At 44.2% G+C, this 24,356-nt stretch overlaps 1 protein-coding gene across 2 annotated transcripts in view; it reads left to right on the top strand.

The window, feature by feature from the left end:
• The window catches only part of SLC6A1 (solute carrier family 6 member 1), a 59,871-nt gene that overhangs the window by 28,545 nt on the left and 6,970 nt on the right, over window positions 1-24,356 (top strand). For both annotated transcript variants that reach the window (XM_068201513.1, XM_068201515.1), the window contains exons 2-10: window positions 13,630-14,034; window positions 15,169-15,300; window positions 16,649-16,749; window positions 18,146-18,255; window positions 18,368-18,500; window positions 19,788-19,922; window positions 20,039-20,142; window positions 20,501-20,625; window positions 22,591-22,703. In XM_068201513.1, coding sequence (XP_068057614.1) covers window positions 13,800-14,034; window positions 15,169-15,300; window positions 16,649-16,749; window positions 18,146-18,255; window positions 18,368-18,500; window positions 19,788-19,922; window positions 20,039-20,142; window positions 20,501-20,625; window positions 22,591-22,703 — 1,188 coding nt within the window. In that variant the 5' untranslated portion in view covers window positions 13,630-13,799. The remainder of the gene's footprint in view (window positions 1-13,629; window positions 14,035-15,168; window positions 15,301-16,648; window positions 16,750-18,145; window positions 18,256-18,367; window positions 18,501-19,787; window positions 19,923-20,038; window positions 20,143-20,500; window positions 20,626-22,590; window positions 22,704-24,356) is intronic.

The raw sequence follows: 24,356 nt of genomic DNA, 5'->3' as shown, positions 1-24,356 counted from the left end.
AAACCAAAATTCTGCTGATGGTTTTCAATGCATATCCTCCACACTGGAAATCTTTGTATGATACTTCAATATATTCAAAATAAACCCATTTAAACCATCAGTGTAGTCAGGTAAAAACCACCCAGGTGCGCTTTTAACCTTATAAATAAAATACCACAGCACAGATATGACTGTCCTGGAGCAAAGAATCCTTCCAGGAAGGGATCCCAAATCCCCTCACCCAGGGCTTGGCATTCCAGAAGACAGATGCAGGGAAATGTGAGCAGGGGCTGCAGCAACCTCAGGTATCACCTGACAAACCCAATTTGGAGCCCCAAAGTGAGCAGAGACTTCCTGCCATGAGAGAATTGAATTCAGGAGCAGGTTTGCATCTCTTCAAGGCCAATTAGTTCCAGGAAGATGATCTGAGGTGCTGCTGAGTGGTTGTTACGGGAATTAGGGCTGGGACTCAGGGCTCCAAAATCCCCCAAACGCATTTGTGTTCAGTTCAGAGCCATGCTAATGCTTTAGAACAGACCCTGACCCCAATGCTTCTCTTGAGGGAGGCTGGAAATCCTCCTGGACAGGCGTGAAGCCTTGCCCTGCTGGCATCGTCATGCAATTGAGCCATCAGCCAAAACCAGCGAGAACTGCTTTTCATGCACTGACCCCTTGCAAAATGCCTGCATTTCTATTCAGCTTTTTACTTTTATTATTTTTACATTTCCTTTTTCTCAACTGAAAAAAACTAAATTATTCTATTTATCTCCCACCCTCCTAGTGAGTGCCCTGATTGTTTGTCCTTATCACTTCAAGGCAGAAAGTTTTATAGATTTGCAAAGCACCTCGATATTGCAGCTTCAAACTCCTGATTTGGCAGGAGGGATGGGGGGAAAAGAATTTCTTGTTTCCATTTAAACTGCTTTTAGTTCAGACTGAAATCCCATTTAAAGCTGAAGGTTTGGATTTAAGTTTGAGGATCAAAGAAAACAGAACACATAGAAAATATGGCTTTAGCTTGGAGCTATATCTGAAAAGGGTAACCTCAGATTCAGGGCTTTTCTTCTCTCTACTGCACCCCCTCCAAAATGGTCTGATTTTCCAATTTCTCCTGCCAAGAGTCTTAACTGCATTAACATGTGCATGTGCCTGCAGCCTTTTTTTGTTTGCTTTGCTCTGTATGATAACTGCATGTAAGAATCACAAATGTAAAGTCTTTTCTTATTCAGAAAACAGGGCTATTTCAAAGGAGCCACGAGCTAAAACGCAGAGGAAGCCCCAAAATTAGAATCCTTTGGATTAGCAGTGTTGGCAGCTGCTGTTGCCAGTCGAGAGGCTTTGTAAACCAGGAAACAGCATCTGCCAGAGCTGCCTCCTCTCCACCAGGCTTGGGGAAGTGCAGGCCTTGAGCGGGGCTAAAATTGGAGAAAGAGTTTTGTGGGAGTTGTGGGGGGAAAAAGATAAATTCCAGCAAAATGATAGAAAGTGAAAGAAGCTTGACTTGCACGAAGGTGGTACAGCCGGCCTCTAAAAAAAGGGAATAATTCAGCTCTGTTTGTCAAAATGTATTGCCAGCTCTCACTCTGATGTTGGAGCTCCGTGGATCCTGCCTGGTGGGTGGGTCTGGGAGCTGCAGACAACTTCCCCCTCTGGATGTCACCCGGAGTGACTTGCCCAGTCACACAGAAAAAATCTGATCTCAGATGTGCCAAAATGTCATCCCCTGAACAAAAACTCGGCCCTGGCACTTTCAGGCAGCATTTTCAGGTTTAAGAGAAACTCAAATATCCCCAAAATCTGAAGCACTCACTGGAGGTGGCAGGAGAAACATAAGGGAGATATCCAGAACAAAAATGTTGTATTTTTGTAGCCCAAATTCTGTTGGTTTTATCGATGATTTTGAAGCTCTACTTGAGTTTGAAGTGATCTTCAAAGCTCTAATTTTTCTTCAGCATCACTTTACAGAAATTATTTTTCTTCTCCTTGTGGCTTCATTCTTAAGCATGAAATTGAAACTTGGGTTATATTATTAAATCTAATAAAGATAATTGTAAACATTGTTAAAACTTTTTTTCTCTCTCTCCACCTCACCCCCACAATGGTGAAGAAGTCCCTTTTCAAGCATGAAGAGCCAACAGCCTTTTCAGATTAGAGATCCATTTTAAGACAGTGTCTGGTCTAAATTTGGCATGATCGGGCACTGGGAACGATATGGGAAATTAGAGGCTGAGGAGCAACAAGCATTTGGTGAAAATCTGGGTGTTTGGGTCAGATTCTGTGGATTTGGCCTTGGAATCTTGGTGAAAGAATTCAGTGTTGTCTTGGCTGCCGCTCCCCATCAACACTGGGCTCTTGTGTGTGACATGGGGACTGACACAAAGCAGGAGCCATTCCCAGGCTGCTGATCAAAAGTCAGTGTTTCCTTTAAATATGAGAAATTCAGGCTGGAATGATGTTCCTTCTGCTGTATTCTGACATGTGGTTCCACCTACTCTCACCCAAAACAATGACACTTAAAAAATGGCACAGTAACAGATGGGAGCTGCCTCCAGCCCTCAAACAAACCAAAATCCTGGGGGACTGAGCAGCACGTACAGAAGGCAGGCAGAGTGTTTGATATCATGTTTTCACATCATGTTTTCACCAAAGGAAATGTTTTACTTCGAGAACGTGGCACCTCCAAATAATTTAGGCAATGCGTTGGTTCTCGCAGGCTTCCAAAACCGCTGGTGAGCCCTTGTGCTGAGTGCCCAGGCCTGGCTCTGGCAGATTTAGGCACTGGCAGAGCAGATGCAGGGCAGCAGGACCACCCTCTCCAGCTCTTTTCCCTCATGGATCACTGCCTGCCAGCAAATTTGGCTCTGGCATGCCAGGGCATTCTCTTCTTTGGGAAGAGAAATGGCACAGAGCTTAGAGATTGGTAAAAATTAAATAACAAACACCACCCCCAATTACTTACACTGAGATTTTTTTTTCCCCAGAGACCGTGATACTTGCTGGAGCTTTTATATGCTTTTATTTGCCTTTATTTGCTTCCATGAGGCAAAAAGTCTTTCATACTTAGGCATTTGTACATGCTGGAGATGAAAAGAGGCCGTTAGGAGAGTGTAGCAGCATTATTATTGAAGGTTAAGGGATTGCACTGGCACGCAAAGAAACTCTGCTCTAAATTCTGCTCCAGCCTCCTGCTTGGGCAAATGACTTTGCCTTTCTGAGTACTTGCTGCTCCCTTTTTCTGGGCTGGGTTCCTGCATTGGTGTGTCTCCAAGGACGGTTTTGTCAATGCCCCTAAGGCAGGAAGTCAGAACTGCCCAACTCCTGCCCGCAGCAGCTCCCCCAGGCACAAACTCCAGGTGAAAACAGCAGGAAAATGGGGTGGGTGGGCTCCTTATCACCCTCATCTGCTCCCAGGCAAGGGGATGGGAGAAGGGGAGCAAATCTTGGTGGTACTTGTGAGTGAGAACCTTTAATTTCTGCAGTTCAGCACAGAGCAGTCAATCCATTTTTTCTTCCAAATTTGCCTTTGTTTCTGTGGCCAGGATGGACCAGCAATGTTGGGCTATTTCCTGGGTGTCAGCAGAGGGATAATGGAACCTGTTGGAGCACCAACCCCAATGCTGACTGGCACCAGTTGTGTCCTTTTTTGAGCCTCTCCCAGATCCCCAGATGTTGCATTTTCTAGGCACCAGTTTTGTCCTTTTTTGAGCCTCTCTGTGTTGCATTTTCTACCTGCAAACCAGTGTGGGCTCTCAGGGAAGGCCTTGGGGTCTGCACAACAGCAATTAACACCAACTAGGGCTAAAGAATGACACCCAATCAACATAAAAAACAGTGAGCAAACCCATTTTTATGCAGCAGTAACTTGTATTATCACCCTGCTCCATTAAACCTCAGATGGATGGGAGTACAACCAGGAGTCCAAATAAATATGGGAATGCTGTCCTTGCTTTTCTAAAGCACATCCTTTTTACTGTGTGGAGCTAGAAGTGAATGTGTGCTTGCAGTAGGTGGTGATTATTATATTTTATTATACTTACTAACTTTTGTTACATTTATTTCTATTTACTTATTATTTATTATATTTAATCAGTCTAGGAGCTAAAAATAGAAATTGTGACAAAGACAACAGTGCAAACAGCAAAGGAAACACCGTTCCAGAAGGCGAGAATCACCAAAGCAAGCGGGTACCCCAGAGCCATTTGGTTCTGTTGTAAATTGCTAGAAATCTATCTGAAGTTGGGCCCAAAATGCTGTGGTGTGTAAATATAAAGTAGTAGGAGCAGATGGTGCTAATGTGGGCTCAGGAGAAATACACTCAAAATAGTTTATGACCACCCCCAGCCTTGTTAGAGCTGCTGGGATTGATTAGGAATTGCTGTTGACCACTGTAAAATCTTTGTAAGGGACTGATTATCAGTTAGTTTTGATATAATTCCATGACAAGTGGAAATACCTTCTCCTTCCAGCATCTATCATCTATTTTAAACAAAAGTCTTACAACAAATCTTACATATCACTCCATGTTTACAAGAAAGTATTGCAGATTTTGCAATGGGCCTCATGCAGACTCCCAAGACTGTCAGTATAATTTTGCACTTGTGGTTTAAGTTTGGCTGTATCCTGACCCTGATGTTACCAAAAAGAACAGAATCCATTGTCTTTCAGAAATAACCTTGCTGTGGGCTATGTGGACAGCACTTTCCATGATTTTGCATCTTGCATTTCTTTTTTGTTTCTCTTTTCTTTAATTTTAGTGTGTTTTTTTTTTCTTTAATTTTACTGTGGTTTTTTTCCAGACTGATTACAGAATCCCTTATAATTGCACAACTACACATTTGATAGTAAATTCTTTAGAAATATGAAACCTTGGGTTTTTGAGGATGAAGTGATTAATATTTATTTAATGATCTAACCAAGATATGTCCTTGATAGCAACACTGTGTAAGAGACAAGCTCTGTCTGCAGGTTAGACCTTTGTATCTTTACATTAAGAGGGAATTTTGTACCAGGAGAGCTACAGAAAATGATAAATCTCACCATTGAACTGGACTTGGGGAGTAAACACCTGTTCTTTGGGCTCTCAATGGCACAGATGCCTCCTCAGGAATCTCTGTATGCCACAGAAATTTGGACAGTTCTGGAGACGTTTTGTGGCTTTTGGGTTTCATCTTTATTTCTGGAATGCTGAGTTATCCTTGCACCTGAAGATTGGAAAACAAAGCAGCTGCTTTTACTTCCTGGGGGTGGTGGGCCTGTTTCCAAGCCACAGTTAAATATGACATCCTTGTGATTTCTTTGGATTCCTGTGGCAATTTGTGCATCCCATGAGAGGCAGATGAGTGCTATAGGAAGGCTGGTACCCTTTAAGGAGAGGCAAGAGAGGCTATTTTTAGGAAACTATTTTCTTTCTTTCCCTCACATGCAGGCTCTGCTGTGTGGCTAGAGAGGAAATTTGTTTCCTTAGGGGTGGCTAGAATGGGAACAAGCAGAGGAGCTTTCATGACATGTCTTAGAGCCTGAAGGGAAATTGTCTGGCAGGGAGGGACCTGGGGGTGCTGGGGACAGCGGCTGGACACGAGCCCAGGTGTGCCCAGGGGTGCCCAGGGGTGCCCAGGTGTGCCCAGGGGTGCCCAGGGGTGCCCAGGTGGACAAGAGGTCACTGGTGGGCTGTGCCAGCCCTGGGGTGGCAGCAGGACCAGGGCAGGGATTGTCCCCTGTGCTGGCACTGCTGAGGCACCAGCCCAAGTCCTGGGGCAGTGCTGGCCCCACACAAGAAGGACCTGGAGGGGCTGGAGGGGGTCCAGGGCAGGGAACGGAGCTGGGAAGGGGCTGGAGCCCCAGGAGGGGCTGAGGGAGCTGGGAAGGGGCTCAGCCTGGAGAAAAGGAGGCTCAGGGGGGACCTTGTGGCTCTGCACAGCTCCTGACAGGAGGGGACAGTCAGGCTCTGCTCCCAGGGAACAGCGACAGGAGGAGAAGGAATGGTCTCAAGTTGCTCCAGGGCAGTAGTTTCCCCTCATTGTAGTTCCTGTAGTTTCCCCTCATTGTGCCAAGCACTGTGTGGGGAAAGGAGGGACAGAGGGAAATCCATTGGCCTCTTCTGCTGCTAATTTCCAGTTCTGTCTCACCTGCTGTTTGACCCCAGCTCTGGTTCTCCACTCCAGTGGCTCCTTTCTTGGAAAAGTTGGTGCTCAAAGTCTCACCTTACCTCCTGCCTGACTCCTCTGGCCTGAGGTTCCCCACAGCAGGAATTGCCTCAGGAATTGTCCCTCAGTGCTGGCTGTGGCAGCCCCACAGCTGGATCTGCCCCACAGCTGGATCATCCCCACAGCTGGATCATCCCCGCAGCTGGATCAGCCCCACAGCTGGATCTGCCCCACAGCTGGATCAGCCCCGCAGCTGGATCATCCCCACAGCTGGATCTGCCCCGCAGCTGGATCAGCCCTGCTGTGGCAGACGGAGCCTCCAGCTGCTGCCAAGGGCCCCTGCATTGGTCCCCCCTCACTTTCCTCCCTGACCTCCAAACTGGCCCCTTGCTCCCTGTCCTGGGCTCATTTTGGTTCCTCTGGCTGCCTGCTGAAGATGCTTTTTGCAGGATTTAGGGACCAGGCTGTGCAGGAAGCAGAGCCCATCAGCCTGGGGAGGATGGGATGTGACTGAGCACCTCCTCAGTGGGAGCTCAGCCACAAAGATCAGAGAAGGTGGCAGTGTCTGAAACCTGAACATGGGCTGCCCTCTGCCAGGCTTTCAACCAGGCTTTTTCCCTCTTTTTCCTTCTTGTGCTATTCTTTGGAGCATCAGATTGCACCAAGGAACTGGACTCAGATGGGAGTGTATTCTCCACATCCATGCAAAATCTGTTTTAAATAAAAATGTTTGCTGGATAGAGCACGGTTCTGCCATCCTGCTTGGACTAGGCATGGACTTGCATGATCAAATAAAATAAAAGAGTGAATTAATCTGGAACCTAAGCTTGCAGAAGCAGCAGGCAGCAGGCAGCAGCAGGCAGTAGAATATTGATATTGGTTTTCATTGATATTGGAATGGCAAAACTTGTCCAAGTTGCTCCAATACCTCATTTCTGGCTTGTGACATCTGCCTCAAATTGGAGCCTTTCCTGCTTTTAGCATGTCCTGTGTGGAGAAGGGCAAAGATGCCTTGGAACTGTTGGGGGTTTAATCAGTAGAGAATTAATTCAGAAGAGATTTCTCTGCTGCTCAAACCACGGTGGTGCCTTCTCCTGATGAATATGTGGCCACAAATTATCAGCATTTTTGCCTGTGGCCCTGAGCCCTCCCTCAAGCCTAGCCCTGACCAGCCCTGCAGGTTCCTTTCTGCAGGGTTTGGGTCCAGATGTGCACAGGGATCTGACTTTGAGGTTCTGAAGCCTTTTCTATGAGCACAGCTGGATTAAAAAGCTGTGCCTGAAGAGAGAAGGTTTTCCTAGGTTAACTCTGCAGTTCTGGTTATTTCACAAATTTGTACTCTTTGGGGTTTGGTGAGGTGATGTTTTACAGGTGACTTTGAAACCAGTGAGCTGGGATTTCCAGAAATGGGCTCTGGATCCCTGCTCTTGAGAAGTTTCAGGCATCCAAAATGGACAATTCTGCTTTTCTCAACACTGACATTTATATAGACATGTTAAAAATCACTTTCCACATCCTGCTTTAGGCACCACAGTCTGGAGAGTGCATCTGATGCATTTCCCTCTACTGCCCCACTTCCTGGCCCGATCCTAGGCAGAAGTGTTTGCACAGCTGGTCGTGCACAAATAGAGACTTCCCTGCCTTTTGCTGCCACAAGCAAGAAAACTTGTGAAAGATGACAGCAATATTGCTGTTCACTTTCATGAGCTCAACTCCTCCAATCCACTTTTGTGCGGTCCAGGAGACAGAAAAATGCTTTTGTGCAGTGGCCCTGCCTTTGTTGCAGTTTCCCTGGTAGAGCCCATGCCTTTGGCTGCTATGTGAGCTTGGCTCCCCCAGGCCATTCCTCCCCAGCGTGGTGGTGCTGCGGGACAACCAGCTGGGATGCAGCCCCTGATGCAGAGGGCTTGCAGCCCTTGGCCCAGCAGCCCTAGTAACTGAAGTCAAGGAAGCTCCTTTGTGCCCTGAGGAATGTGCTGGGAAGCTGCTGTGCCCTTCCTCGCACACTCAGGGTTGGCCTGAAGGGGTGGGGGAGCAAAGAGAGAGTGTTTAATGGATTTCTCCATCTCCTCTCCACAAAGCCAGCAAGTGCTGTACCTGCTCTGCTGCCTGACAGCTGCAATTTGTATTTCCTCCTGCCCAGGCCAGCCCATGGAGCTTACATAAGTGTCTTTCTGTCCCATTCCATGTCAGAGCAATTTGAAATTTAAATCCCAGTGCTGTGGGATAGTGCCTAATCTGATTAGAGAGTGCGTACCCAGGATCTTTGCTACTGCACTGCCAGTTCTTCTAGGTTTTTGTAAGTCATAAAGCACTGCAGTGTATGGAGAGTGTGGATTGGAGGTTAGACTCCACTTCTGCTGTTGTAATTTATTATCATTATTTCTTAGGCTTGGGAAAAGTTACTTTTCCTGCTTCCAAACTGTGGAATTGAAGTATTTGTTCATTGTCTGATGCTGATGTGCTCTATGACCATAAATGCACAAATGCCCATGCACGATGCCAATGCCAGGAAAAGCTGGAATGATGGCACCAGCAGTGGTAGGGCAGCACAGAAGCAAACTGGTCAATCCCCACCTGCATCCTCTCAAAAGGAGCCTCTGCTGAGGGTCTGGGTTTGCTTCTGGCAAGGTTTGGGATGCTTGTGGTGTGTGCAGTGGTTGTGTTGTGTCATAAAGTGCAGCACATCCCCAGGTGATTGTTTGAACCACTGTTTTCAATATCTTTTAATATAAAAATCCCCAGACTGCCTGCCAGCCACCCCTCACCCTTGACACAAATGTGCTGGGCTGTCTTGGGAAGTCTCAGCACTACAGAGGTGCTGAAACAGGTCTGGACTCTTTCCCCCAGGGAGGCTTCTTGCTTTATTCCTGAAGATTTCCTAACTAACTCTCTGGTTTGTCACAGAGTCTTGCACTGGGCTGAGTTTCTCTGTGCATTCAGCAGAGGCTTTAATGCCCAGCAGAGTTCTGCAGAGCCTGGGAGAGCTGGAGCAGCAGGACAGGCTCCATGCCCAGCACTCACCTGCAGGACCTGTTTGGAGATCTGAGGGGCTCAATCCCTGCTCTTCTCAATCCCTGTTCCTGTAATCCCTGTCCCTCTCAATCCCTGTCCCACTCAATCCCTGTCCCTCCATTCCCTGTCCCTCTCAGTCCCTGTCCCTCTCAGTCCCTGTCCCTCCATTCCCTGCCCCTCTCAATCCCTGTTCCTCTAATCCCTGTCCCTCCAATCCCTGTTCCTCTCAGTCCCTGTCCCTCTCAGTCCCTGTCCCTCCAATCCCTGCCCCTCTCAATCCCTGTTCCTCTAATCCCTGTCCCTATCAATCCCTGTTCCACTCAGTCCCTGTCCCCCAATCCCTGTCCCTCTCAGTCCCTGTCCCTCTCAGTCCCTGTCCCTCCATTCCCTGTCCCTCTCAGTCCCTGTCCCTCTCAGTCCCTGTCCCTCCATTCCCTGTCCCTCTCAGTCCCTGTCCCTCTCAGTCCCTGTCCCTCCATTCCCTGTCCCTCTCAGTCCCTGTCCCTCCATTCTCTGTCCCTCTAATCCCTGTCCCTCCATTCCCTGTCCCTCTCAGTCCCTGTCCCTCTCAGTCCCTGTCCCACTCAGTCCCTGTCCCTCCATTCCTTGTCCCTCCATTCCCTGTCCCTCTCAGTCCCTGTCCCTCTAATCCCTGTCCCTCCATTCCCTGTCCCACTCAGTCCCTGTCCCTCTAATCCCTGTCCCTCCATTCCCTGTCCCTCTCAGTCCCTGTCCCTCCATTCCCTGTCCCTCCATTCCCTGTCCCTCTCAGTCTCTGTCCCTCCATTCCCTGTCCCTCCATTCCCTGTCCCTCTCAGTCCCTGTCCCTCCATTCCCTGTCCCTCCATTCCCTGTCCCTCTCAGTCCCTGTCCCTCCATTCCCTGTCCCTCCATTCCCTGTCCCTCTCAGTCCCTGTTCCTCCTGGCTTGGTTGCTCCGTTCTGACTCAGGCCAGATCCCTGGGAGCAGGAATTTCTCCCTCAGGATGAACCAAACAAGAGTTGTACATGTAGATCTCTCCATGCACTGCTGGGTTATTGGAGGAGGATTTTATGTTGGTTTAGGTTTTTTTTCCACCCATCCTCAACACATTCAGCCTCTTCCAATACTTGGAAACTCTGCTGATGACAAAGCCCAACCCAAACACAAATTGCAGCAACAAGAAGTCTAATCTAGTGCAGGACTGTTTGTAAAGTCCCAGGACACCCTGGTGGGATTTTTCATCCAGGCTCTGTTGGCCGAGAAGAGTCACGTTCAGTTCTGGCGTTGAGCAGCAGATGGAGCTGCCAAACTGCACATCTGGGGCTGCACCCTGCAGCTGGCTGCAGCCACCCACGCATGGCCCTGCAGCTGGGCAGGCCCCAGTCTCGGGGGGCTCTCCAAGAGGAGCTCCCTTTGGCCACCACGATGATCCCAATTTCCTCTGAAATGCATTTCCTGGAATGCTGAGCACAGCTGGGAGTGGTGGGGTTTGGTACAGGAGGCTGGACAGGCGTGGGATGTGGAAAACTGGGTTTTAAAAAGGGAGATATCTGCACACAGGACTTGGGAGGATGCAGGCAGAGATGGATTTTCCCTCTCTGAGTCCCACCCTGAAGTGGGACAGGAAGGAAGGAAGGTTACAAGCACCATCCTTGTTCTCTCCTCTCCCCAGCCACACCTACAGCTGATTTTCTACAGCTTCCAACCAAAAACTTCCTTTTAATAGTTGCACGTTGCTTTATAATCATGCAGTGATCAGAAATGACAATTCAAAGAAAAACACAGCCTTTACATATTTTTTTTATGTTTCTTTTACCATAACTTTCAGTTAGAAGTGAATGGCTAATAACCTCAATCCTCCCTTCCAAAAATCTGAAAATACAATTACTGTTGGTCTCTGCCTGACCTCGTGCCCAGTGTTGCCAACACGAGGTGCAGCTCCTTCACCCTGGCCACTGTTTCATGTGCTGCAGCTCCTGGTTTGAGCACTGGGCTGACAATAAGGAGTTACCAAGAGAAAACAGACAAATTGATTGTGGATGGGTCACAGAAGACAGGAAAAGCATCATTTCAGTGTGTTTTTTCCAGCTGAAGCAGAGCTGTGGAAGTTTGCAGGAGCCACAAGCTCTTCAAAGTTGATTAAAATACCCCAGGTCATTTTTCATAATCCATACTTGCTTCCTTGATTATTGTTTTATTTAGATTTTGAAAGTGTACCTAGCAACAGCAATGGTGTTTTAAAAGGTCCACAAATACTTGGAAACAGAAATGAGGAGCGACCATTGCAGGCTGTCATCTTACTGTGCTGGTAATTTCAGCTTCGTGAAACATTTGTCTTACAATAGCAGCTAATTATAACCACATATAAAACTTGACATCCTTACCCAGGATTAAGTCCCGTTGCTTGATCTGGTTTATTGTTTAATTCCTTTGGGAGCATTTCAGAACTTTCTAAATTCACTATGAATCCACTATTAATGGTGGAAACTGCTGTTTCTTGGTGTACCTTCTTTTAATTCTTTCTGTAGATTTTTAAGAGTTCTGTAGGGGTGTACCTTCTTTTAATTCTTTCTGTAGATTTTTAAGAGTTCTGTAGGGACAAAATATAATCAGAGAGATTGTTTTGGTTAATAGCCAACATTCTAAATTTAGAACAAATCCACTATTAAAGGTGGTAACTTCTATTACTTGGTTGGTATTTCTTAAATTCTTTTTTGTGTAGACTCATAAGAGATCTATAGGGAAAAATAATAAGTGGTCTTGGAGATTGTTTGGGATTAATACTGAACTTTCTAAATTCACTAGTAACCCATTATTAGAAATGACAACTGCTATTAGTTGAAATAGTTTTTAAATTCTTTCTGCAGACTCATAGGAGATCTATAGGAAAAATTATAATAAATGGGTCTTGGAGATTGTTTTGGATTAATAGTAAATATTCTAAATTCAGTATTAATCCACTGTTAAAGATGGCACTGCTATTAGTTGAAATTGTTATTACATTCTTTCTGTAGACCTGTAAGTGATCTATAGGGACAAAATGTAATCAGTGCATGCTGGAGATTGTTTTGGATTAATAGTGAACTTTTAAAATTTACTGTTTAATTTACCATTAAAGGTGGCAAGTGATGCTTCTTAATTTTTTTTAATTCTTTCTGTAGACCCATAAGAAATTCATAGGGACAAATATATGAAGTGGGTCTTGGAGGTTGTTTTGGATTAATAGTAAATATTCTAAATTCAGTATTAATCCACTATAAAATCTGGCAACTGCTATTTCTAGATTTTTTAAAATTCTTTTCTCTGTAGACTCATAGGAGATCTATAGAAAAAAATATAATAAATGGGTCTTGGAGATTGTTTTGGTTAATAGTGAACATTCAGCTGCTATTCCTTGATTACTTTTTTTAATTCTTTCTGTAGACTCATAGGAGAAATTCTTTCTGTAGACTCACAGGACTCATAGGAAAAATTATAATCAGTAGGTCTTGGAGATTGTTTTGGATTAATAGTGAATGCTCTAAACACACTATTAATCCACTATTAAGGGTGGCAACTGCTGTTTCTTGATTTATTTTTTAATTTGTTCTGTAAACCCGTAAGAGATTTATAGGGACAAAGTATAATAAGTGGATCTTGGCGATTGTTTTGTATTAATAGTGAACTCTTTAAAACCACTATTAATGGTGGTAACTGCTATGCCTTGATTTTTTTTTTAATTATTTCTGTAGACTTGTAAGAGATCTATAGGGATGAAATATAATCAGTGGGTCTTGGTGATTGTTTTGGATTAGTTGTGAATGTTCTAAATTCAGTATTAACCTGCTATTAAAGATGGCAACTGCTATTTCTTATAAGGTTTTTTAATTCTTTTTTTCTATAGACTTGTAAGTGATCTATAGGGACAAAATATAATAAATGGGTCTCAGAGATCATTTTGGATTAATTGTGAACATTCTAAATTCAGTATTAATCCACTATTAAAGGTGGCAACTGCTATTCCTTGGGGTTTGGGGTTTTTAATTCTTTTTTCTGTAGACTCATAGAAGATCTATAGGGGCAAAATACAATTCGTGGGTCTTGGAGATTATTTTGGATTAACAGTGAACTTTTAAAATTTACTGTTAACTCACTATTAAAGGTGGCAACTGCTATTTCTTGATTTTTTTTTTTAATTCTTTTCTCTGTAGACTCACAGGAGATCTATAGGAAAGAATACAGGAAATGGGTCTTGGAGATTGTTTTGGATTAGCTGTGAAGATTCTAAACTCAGTATTAACCCACTGTTAAAGGTGGTGACTGCTTTTCCTTGGTTTGTTTCTTTTAAAATACTTTTTCCCTGTAGACTCACGGGCGATCCATAGGGAAAAGTTACAATCAGCGGATCTTAGGGCTTGTTTTGTAGGGCTTCTCCCCTGCTCCCTGCTGAGTCCAGAACCAGCCCCTAGTGCAGAGCCCAGCGCTCCCACGAGGCCGTGGCTGGCTGTCTGAGTGTCCCCGTGTCGCGCAGGTGGCTCCGGAGCGCGCTGAGGCTCCGCGTCCCGGCTCCGCGGGCCGGCCCTGCGCACGCCGTCGCTCCCGCGTGGATCGCCACGAGCCGCAAAGCTGCTGTCCACGTGGACTGGTGCTGAAATCTCCCGCCCGGCCGCCGCCAGAGCCTCGCCAGCCAAGCCCAGAGACATGGCCACCAACGGCACCAAAGTGGCGGACGGACAGATCTCCACCGAGGTCGACGCCTCCATCACCAACGACAAGCCCAAAACCTTGGTAGTAAAAGTGCAGAAGAAGAAGTCGGACCTTCCAGACCGAGACACTTGGAAAGGGAAATTTGACTTTCTTATGTCCTGTGTAGGTTATGCCATTGGCTTAGGGAATGTGTGGAGATTTCCTTACCTGTGCGGCAAGAATGGTGGAGGTACGTTGGCCGTGTTTGTGTGTTAGGAGTCACCATCAAATTACCAGCAAATCAAAACATGGTTTGGATAGATTTTTCATACAAATAGTTGGTTTTTTGTTTGTTTTTTGGGAGGTGGCAGGATTTTTTCCAAGGGTTTTTGGTAGGATTTTTTTGTTGTTGTTGTTGGCTGGTTAGTTTGGTTTGGTTTGGTTTATTGGGCAGGGTTGGGGGTGGGTTTTTTCGGCTTTTTGTTTGGTTGTTTGCTGTGGTGGTTTTGGTGGTTTTTCTGAGTTTTAGTTTCGTTTTGGGTCTTTTGGATATGTTATTGTTGTTTTGGTTTGGGCTTTTGGTTTTTCGTTTGATTGCTTGCTGTGGGGTCTTTTCGGGTTTTTTGGTTTTTGTTCTGTTTTGGATTTCTTGGGTTTTGTTGCTATTTCAGTTTGGTTTTTTTTTGGTTTTTTTTTTGTTTGCTGTGGAGGTTTTGGGGGGTTTTTGGGAATTTTTTTTTTGGTTGGGTTTTTGGGGTTTTGTTTGTTTGGTTGGTTTTTGTTTTGAGTTTTTGGGGTTTTGTTCTTGTCTTGGCTTGTTTTTTGGGATATTATTGCTTTCCACTTTTCCAGGAGGTTCAGAGCCATTTTGGAGTGTGAAGCTCTGCTTTAAGCTCTGCCCTGAAGTTTATTCTAACTCCTAACTGCCAGTGGCACTTAAAAGATCATAAAGTATCAGAGCAGAACTAAAGCACGTTGCCCTCCACCCAACCCTGCAGATCCCTCTCTTGTGGGCTGAGTTTTGAGAGGATTTCATGGGGTTTGTAGCTGACTCTGAGCTCCCCATAAAAGGCTGGAAAGCAGCTAGGACTGGTTAAAGCCTTTGTGCTCTCTGTGAAAGGTGAAGGCAGCAAAGCCCACAGGCTTCTGGATTTCAGCTTTTTACTTCAACAGAAAACATTTAAATGATGGGGAGTTCTGTTTTTTCCTGTATTTGAAGGTGCTGGTTCAGAAGTGCACGTGTGATTTCCACTAACATATTTGAAAAGTTACATCTGAGGAAAAAAACCCTGTGGATTTCTTTTCATACATAACAGGGATGGAAACTGGAAATTCGCTTGTGTTTTTCCCCACTGTAACAGGCTTTTTAAAAATTTCTTTTTAGGTGCATTCCTGATTCCCTATTTCCTTACTTTAATTTTTGCTGGAGTGCCACTGTTCCTTTTGGAGTGCTCCCTTGGTCAGTATACATCTATAGGAGGCCTTGGAGTGTGGAAGCTTGCTCCAATGTTCAAAGGTGCGGTACAGATTCCAATCCTTTCTCATTTGTTTCCAAACTGCAGAAGTTTCACAATGTGCCAGGGCAAGGATGTTTCTTAGTGCCTTTCATTTATATTTAAACCATTATTTTTCTAGAGAAAACACTGATTTTCTGAGGTGTAACTGATGATTTTGAAACAGCGTGGGCTATATTTTTATTCTCCATTAAAAATAGCAGGATTTAGGCATTAGAATTGCTGGAAACTTGTTTTGGATCTTCAAAATCTCTTGGGGTTGTCTGTAGAAATGTGTAAAGACTGTTAAAAATAGCAGTAGTTGTCTGAGCAGGTTAGGACGTGTTCTCAGCAGTTTGGTAAACTTTGGTAAATTTTTTTGAGCTAACAGAGATTGCCATCGCTTGTTTTTTTAACTAAAATTTGAAAGCCAGACACTTTTGGTAATTTCATGCTGAATTCCTTAAGAAAAACTCACTCCACGCTATGAGTTTGAGGTTTCATTGCCAGAACCTCAGGGTTTTAATCTCAATTCTGCACAGACCCACAAACTTCTCAAACAATGATTTTCACCCTTCTAATCCCAAATCCTTTGACACTTCTGAGCTCTTGAGCTGAGTTCTGGCCCAGCAGAGCTGCATGTGGTGTTATAAGTTACCTCACACATTAAGACTGACAATTAGCACAGGGTGAGCTGCAAGTTTGTTGAGATTGGATTTTGCTCTGGGAGATTTAGCATTGGGAAAACGCAAGGAGATGGAATTGTCTCTCACAGAGAAGTGGTTTTGCTTGCGTTGCTGCTGTTGGTAGGGGTTGGATCAACCTTGCTTTGCATTATCCTGAAATGGTGAGCACTTCCTCCTGCTCAGGGTCATGGAACAGCTGTCCTGAATAGTTCAGAACACCCCTGGAGTGTCCATGTGGAGCAGAAGACACCCTCATGGTGGAACCCTGCCATGTCTTTAGTGTGACGTGCCAACAGCCCTGCACTGAGCACCAGGAACTCTGATCGTGTCCTGAGTGCCTTGGAACACATTCTCACTGTGTGTGCATCTGCCACGAGCTCCTGTGGGGCTGCTGTTCCAGAGAATGAGCTGATTTAGCTCCTTCTCCTGGGAGTAAAACATGCCAGGTAACTCGCAGCAGCAGCAGCAGGTGGGACTGCACCACAGAGACAGCTGAATGCTGGCAGCGAGTTCATGGATGGCTGAGCCATCACCCAAATAATGACCTTTGTGGAATGGTACTTCTGAAATTCTCACTCCTACAACATTTCCCAGGTGGTGCCTGCCCCATGTGATGTGTTTGCCCTGAACTGCAGCTCTTCAATTGGAAGTTCCCTTGGTTTATTTCTCTTTGTTTTCCTTACAGGTGTGGGACTGGCCGCTGCAGTCCTGTCCTTTTGGCTGAATATTTACTACATTGTGATTATTTCATGGGCCATATACTACCTGTATAATTCCTTTACCACTGTAAGTGTGTGTCAGAGGGGATGGGGAATTGTTTCTTGGATGTACAGCCAAGTAAAATATGGATATATCACAAATCTGCTTCAGTGTAGATGTGTGAGGTTAACACAGCACGCACAGAAATCTGTAGGATAATCCATTCTTACTGAAAAAAACCCATTTTGTAAAAAATCCCTTTTAATTTTTTTTTCTCCACAAGAAATTCAGAGCAGAAAACTGAGCTTAGAGTTCAGTCACTCCCCCAAGAAAAATTGTAGTGTACAACTAATTATTTTGTTTCTTCAGTAGCAGCCACACAAATATGAGTTCTTTGGGAAACAGTATCATTGCAATGTGGCTTAATGATGGAGGGGTTTTTTAAAGAAACCTCCATGGAATGGAAGGTCTGTGATTTGATTAGCTCTGAACTTCCATTCATTGTTGTTATTTTTGCTTTGTTTTCTTTCCTGTTTACTTTATTTTTAGCTGCCTTTTTTTCCCCCTCAAGGGTGATTCATCAGCTGAGTAAGTCTTGTCTGATTTGTGGGGTTTGGCCATCTGAGGAAGCATTCTTACATAAGTTGTATATAATTAATGCATCGTTGTTCAATTGTCTCTTCTATAAATTTTGCTCATGCTTGCTTGTTCTTGGCTTTAAAGAATCTTGCCTTGACCAATTTTGCATTAATTACTGTCTGGGAGTGACACGACCATTTCTGCTTTGTTGTCCTCAGAATTGTTATTAATGTGAAAGGTCAGGCAGAGTCTGGAAGTGTTTCTTGTGGCCCGTGTTAAATGAATATTGACTTCTAATTCCCCAGAAGCCTCTTCTCCTTGTGTATAAAGCACACGGTGCCCTGATACAGCAGTTCTGTGAGAGGATTGTCCAACAATTGCCATCAGAAGGATCCATAAATTACATGCAAATGAGGCTTATTCTAATGGGTACCATGAGAAACAGGTTCTGCTCCTCAGAACTTCTGAAAGATGGGATGGACACATGCAGAACATGCACGTAACAAATAGAAATGTTACCTTTCTCCAATTATCCCCTGACCTAAGGGGAAAATGAAACTCTCTGATCAATAACCATGCCAATTTTATTATCTCTTGTGCAACAAGAGGTACCAGGACCTCCAGGAGTTCCTTTCTGCTGTTTCAATATACTCTCATGGTGAGTGTATTGAATCCAGAGCATTTGGGCTGCTACGTTAAAGAAAATAGGGAATATTTCCACACCTGCCTCCCACAACTGATAGGAATTGAAATAACTTTCACCCTGGGGAGATCAATGTCTGCAGAGCTCCAGGTGCTTTAGTTCTGCACTCAGCTGTCAGTTCTAGCAAAGAAAGAGATAGTTGAAGTAATTATTGTTTAAGAAGTGTTTGACTTCAGGTTTTTGGTCCTCTCCCTTCTCCAGACCCTTCCTTGGAAACACTGTGAGAATCCCTGGAACACCGACCGCTGCTTCTCCAACTACACCTTAGCAAACACCACCAACATGACAAGTGCCGTGGTGGAGTTCTGGGAGTAAGCTCAGCATTTTCCTCTCTCCTTCCCTTGCATGTCCAAGGATCACCTTGTTATCCTTCCTATTTCACCTTCTGAATTCTTTGCCAAATGTTGTCTTGGCTCATTCCAGACGCAACATGCACCAAATGACCGACGGCTTGGAAAAGCCCGGGCAAATCCGATGGCCACTGGCAATCACCCTGGCAATTGCCTGGATTCTGGTGTATTTTTGTATCTGGAAGGGGGTAGGCTGGACTGGAAAGGTAAGATCAAAAAGTACTGTAAATGCCTTTCAATTTAAAATGCCCATTTTGCTCAAATATTCTGAAAATTCTTGAGGTAAGAGGCACTGGGGGCAATTTGGCTATCAGAGCTCTGTGAAGGATTTAATTTGTGTTTTCTTGGATTGATACATCCCCATGTTCTAGGAAGAGCTGGCTTCTCTGTAGCTAGGTCAGACCACAGCCTTAAATGCTTCATTTAAGTCTCTTGGCTTGGCCAGGTATAAAATCACCTAAAAACATTTCTGCTTCTTCTGAGGTAAATATTCCAGCAAGTTTGGATAGCAATAGAGTGAGGTTGGAGTGGTTTGGTTCCAGCAAGAATTGTGCATTTATTGCACAGCTCTTGCTGGACCTGGATATGTAAGGAAGTGCTGGGAATAGCTGCCTCCACCTTCCCTCATGTGAGTGACAAACATTTGAGGTCCTTTCACAGGATTTCACGCTGTGCTTCTTGGGATCTGCCTGGCTGTGAGTGGAAATTAGGATTTACTAATTAATTAAAGGAAATTATATTCTTGAGAGGCTTGAGATATTCTGAATGAAAGGGCAGCAACATCTGATGTTGGCTCATGCCCTTCCCTGTCAGAAGAAATCCTAGGGAAATGAAAAGCCACAGCAGTGGAGTTTGGTGTTGGGTTAGAAGACCTCAGGTCTGGTGCAGAGGACTGGGATTTCTTCATGCTGAGGGAAGGGATTGCTGGTTTTTGACAAGAGGTTATAACTGTGACCCACCTTGAACTGTGTGTTGGACAGGGCTGAGCTGAGCTCAGGGCAAACCATTTTCTTTCTCCTGTCGCCAAAGTACAAAGAGGGCAAGAAGTAGTCAAAAAGAGGGCAAAAAGAGGGCTGAATCTGACTTTAGAAAGGGTTTCTTATAGCACCTCTGAAAAGGCAAGAAAGTAGGAGCCTGTAATATAGAGGAGGAGAGAGTAGGGAAAATGAACTGCCAGATGTTTTACGAGCAGGATCCTGGTGCCATGATCCTTGTGCTTTTGGGACTTCCTTGTGTTAAATACCAAAAAAAAAAAAAAAAGCGTGAAAATATCCTAGTCCACGCTGTTCTCTTTTCAGAAAAATAGGCAGCAGCCACCTGCCTTTAGAGCTGGAGTTTAGAGAATTTTGCTGTAGCTACTTCCCAAGCATTTTCATTGAAAACTGCCTCCATTTTAAAAGCCATCCTCAGTTGCTGCTAGAGTATTTTCAGGGAGCAAATACTTTTGATCATTCTTCCTTGCACACTTACACTGTCTTGTTTCTTCACATCAGGTGGTATATTTCTCTGCTACTTATCCCTATGTTATGCTGCTTATCTTGTTCTTCCGTGGTGTAACACTGCCTGGAGCAAAGGAAGGCATTTTATTCTATATAACTCCCAACTTCAGTAAGCTTTCAGACTCTGAGGTAAATATTCTGTGCTGGTAAACCAAAGTTTCACTCCTCACTGTTCCCCTTGCAGACATATGACCTGCTCTCAAGTGCAGAAACAGATTTTTAAAAAAATTGTTTCCTGCAATCAGGTTTGGCTGGATGCTGCCACACAGATTTTCTTCTCCTATGGTTTGGGTCTTGGTTCACTGATTGCCCTTGGAAGTTACAACCCTTTCCACAATAATGTTTACAGGTAAGCAGATGACTGCACATATTGCAGTGGCACTTGCCTGTCTCAGCTGGAGCTGAGTTCTGTCTCTGTGTACAGATAATTGAAATAAAGTTTAGTGTTGAATATTAACTGTTCTATCTGGTTGGGGGTGAGATGTATAACTGCATTTACACCAATGGGAGAGACTTTCCCAGCATGGAACAGACCCCAAACTGGGAAATCCTAAATCATGAAATCCTAAATCGTTGAAATCTTTCCACAGGACCAAAAAAAAAAAAAAAAAAAAAAAAAAGAAAAAGAAAAAAAAAAAGGAAAAAAAATCAAAAAGGATGAACATTTGCTTTCCCTGCTGCTTAAAGCCCCTTCCCTTTTTTTTCAGGGACTCCATCATAGTGTGCTGCATAAACTCATGCACGAGCATGTTTGCTGGCTTTGTCATCTTCTCCATTGTGGGATTCATGGCCAATGTCACAAAGAGGCCAATTGCAGATGTTGCAGCATCAGGTACCCAAAATCTTTTCCTCTAAGCTGTGCATCAGGTTTTTTTTTTGCTTGTAGGTTGTTCCTGCAACTGCTCAAAATCCCTCCTCACGGCTCCTCAGCTCCCTGTCCCCTCAGTCTCCCAGAAGGAAAGGCAGAAGGAAAAGTGTTGTCCCAACCCACTCCAGGCAGAGCAGGAGGAATGCTGGTCATTATGGGGTGGTTTTTAGGCTAATATTTCCCAATTCAGTTGAGTTTTAATTCCTTTTCTCATTTCTTGAGGTCAAGACCTTCAAGGCAGATCCATTTCTCCCCTGTTCAGACCTACAGCTATTTCCTGTGACTCTGTATCATGAAAGACATGTTATTTAGAGCAGGGAGCTGTGGAGCTGTCCATGGGAGGATTCTGTACTTCCTTGCAGTTTCTTGTCTGTCTTCCAGCTGAAAAAGCTTAAAGCAGCAGAGCAGATGGCTGCCCTGACCCAGCTGGTGCACCAGATACTCACTTAGCAGTTCTGGCCACAGGGAGGGATCTCATAACTCAAAGCTTGGCTGGAACTCACTGGTGGACAAAATCTGGATGACTGTATTAGCAAACACAACCCACTGAAATATCTCCTTGGTTAGAAAAGGAGAGAATTTAAGCCCTGAAAATAATCTTCAATAAATTACACATACAAAGAGATTAGGTGCAAAATGATGATGGCAGGCACTGTTATTAAAAGCTGCTCTGGAAAGGCAGTGGTGTGTGAAATAAGCTTTTTGGATTTATGTCTTTGATACAGAAGGAGTTATATAAAGGCTACACCTGCAAACACCACAATATTTTTACATCATATTAAGTACATTTGATAACAGACCTCTGAAAGATGCCCGTGACCACTAATTGCAAAGGATATTTGAAAATTTGACCCTTTAATTAAGGCTTCTATTTCTCCTAGTAAGCTTGGAGGCTGGTGCCAGATTTTACCACCATGAGAGGTTGTTCTGCCATCTTTTATACAGCCTTACAAAGTAAATGATATTATTAAAAGGTGTAGCTGCATTTCTGTGGAATGCAAAACAGAATAAAATTAACATATTTGTCTGAAGCTTATTTTGCTGTAACACTGCTATTTGGAATGCTTTCTGAACTGCTTTCCAGTCATATCTGCTCTTGTTAGCAATTAATTGCTTCAAAATCCTCATTAGACTTTGGCAATCCAGGTGTTGATGCCACCCTTGCTCCACTGGTTTGGGAGCTGTGACCAAGCACTTGTCACTGACAGACTTTTAATGGAAACTGAAAAAATAGAGGCACTCCTTAGGTGAGGCACATGAGCTTTATTTCTTTGTTTATTAAATTTGCTGGTTTTTCCTCTGACCCTGACGTCCAGCTATGCCATGAGAACAAAAAACTCCTTTTAAATAGGAATTTCTATTCCCCTTCCAACACTTTGCCCCCCATCTGCAGTTAGCAAGAAGAAAAATTTAAAAGTTTGGTTGTCCACAAATGCAGAGTTATTAACATGTGTATTTAGAGAGAGTGAGTGAAATGGAACAGCAAATGGGAATACTGGAAATGCTGGAAAGTGTCTTCTCCATTTCTGAGCTGTGTCTGTTCCTCTTCTGAGTGGTGCAAAGCTGGAGATTGCACCTGTCAAAAACTGCTTGAGGGGAGAGAGAGCTGAGCAGTGCCTGAAGATGTAACCCTAGCCAAGGACAGCATTCCTGCCTTGGCTGTGCCAGGGGCTCTCAGAGCAGCTGCTGAACTCATTCAGTGTTCTGGTTGGTTGGCTTTGGGGGGATTGGGGGTGGGTTTGTTTTGGGTTTGGCTGGTTCATTTTCAAAACCAGGTGCTTGCAGTGCCCTGGTGGTCAGGGAGCACTGACCAGCTGAAATCCCTGCTCAGGTGCTGTGTCCAGAGCCTCCCAAATAGAGCCCAGCAGGAGCAGAGGATCCCAGCCCCAGCCCTCCCCACTGATGTTCTGTCTCTTGTTTCTCCCCCAGGCCCTGGACTGGCATTTCTGGCTTACCCAGAGGCAGTGACACAGTTGCCCATCTCCCCTTTGTGGGCAATACTCTTCTTCTCCATGCTGCTCATGCTCGGCATTGACAGTCAGGTAAAACTGGGGTGAAAACAAATTAAAATACAGGTTTTTCTGCCACTGGGTGGAACCAAGTTTGATATTTTTATTTATGTTTTATTTATTTCTATTAGGATTATTTATTTTATAATTTAGGATTTATTTTAAAATTTAGGATTATTTATTTTATATTAAGATTATTTATTTTTATATTAGGATTTTTTGCTCTTATATATTTAGCTTTTGTATTTTTCATATATTTGTAATCTTGCAGTTCTTCTGTGTATAACTCTAAACTCCACACAGAGTGTCAGCTGCTGCTTTCCCATTTTGGTCAGACACAACAGCACAACAGGGCTCTCCACTGCCAGCTGGAAGTGGGGAAGGATAGTCCCTGGAATAATCAAATAAAGAATAGGAGGCACTGAGTAAAAAACTGATGCTTAAACACTTTTGCTCTTTCATGAACTGTTGGAAGCACATGAAAAATGGGCAGAAAGTTTATTCTGCAGGCAAAAAGGAGCTTACCTTTTTGCCTGTTAAATCCCTGTTAAATCCCAATGTTAAAAACACCTGTGCAATGTTCAGCTGTGTAGGAGACACTGGGATATGTTTTACAAGATTTGGAAGCCACAGGTATTTCTGAAGGCTGGCTCCAGAATTCACCAGTGGAGCGAAAAGACACAGCACACATTTCATTTTAAGATCTGGAGTTAACTCAGTGGGCAATGGGATCATTACTGAGGATATTCTGGGCTTTGATATGTTCTGAGATCGCTTCCAAAGGGAAAGATCACAAATTTATTGGTTCAGGCCATACCTAAGCTCTGGGTGGTATCTGACAACTGGAAATTAAGGAGGAGGCTCAACCCTGGGGTTTGCAAATCCAAGATATTCCCTGTCTAGATTAAACTATTAAATAATTAAGACATGGAATCATTAGAAACGTTGATTGTGACGCAAATAAAAAAGCACATAGCATGAGAGAAAACTCTTTAGAAATAACTATGTCCAACAAAAGCTTTTGTTAATCGGTGCTAATTTTATACAAAGAACAACCCCACTGGCAGCAGAGCACCCTGCCTAATTTTACAAAGAATACTTGAAGGTCTGGATCAGGGAAGTCGCCCCTGGCTGCTGGACTCTTGGATCATTTTTATGAGCCCCATCCTAGGCAGACGTGTTAATTTACTTGCAGTCAGCTGCAGTTGGCAAAGCAACACCTCCCAGTCCCTAGCACAGCCCTCCCAGCACGTAAAGGAATTTGGGATTTACTGCCTTAGCACTGTAGCAGTCTTTCAGGAGAGAAAATCCATCATTTTCTGTGAATCCAAGCTGACTTCAGCCTGTGAACACAAAAAGACCAAGAAGGCATTTTATCCTGGGAAATGAAAGAAAGTTGAAAATTTACACTTTCTATTTCTTTGTTTTTCAGTGAGCTTCAGGCTTGACATTAAAACCCACTGCTCAGTCTGGGGGGAAACTGCTGTGAAAAATTGGGTCAAAAATATTCTTGAAAGCGCTTGTCTCTAGGCAACTAACAGCTGAGGAAGGTGGTCTAATATTATTAAAAGGAATGTGTATCTACAGGCTGTCATGCTCTCTGCCTTTTCTGTCTGTCACTGAAACATTTCATCCACTGTAATTTACAGGAGCTATAACCACTGGTTGAATTCTACTTGCTGTGTT

The sequence above is a fragment of the Anomalospiza imberbis genome, chromosome 11, assembly GCF_031753505.1.
Source record: "Anomalospiza imberbis isolate Cuckoo-Finch-1a 21T00152 chromosome 11, ASM3175350v1, whole genome shotgun sequence".
Classification (NCBI taxonomy): domain Eukaryota; kingdom Metazoa; phylum Chordata; class Aves; order Passeriformes; family Viduidae; genus Anomalospiza; species Anomalospiza imberbis.
Note: the sequence above shows the minus strand (reverse complement) of the source record. Positions and strands in the feature narration are given on the sequence as shown.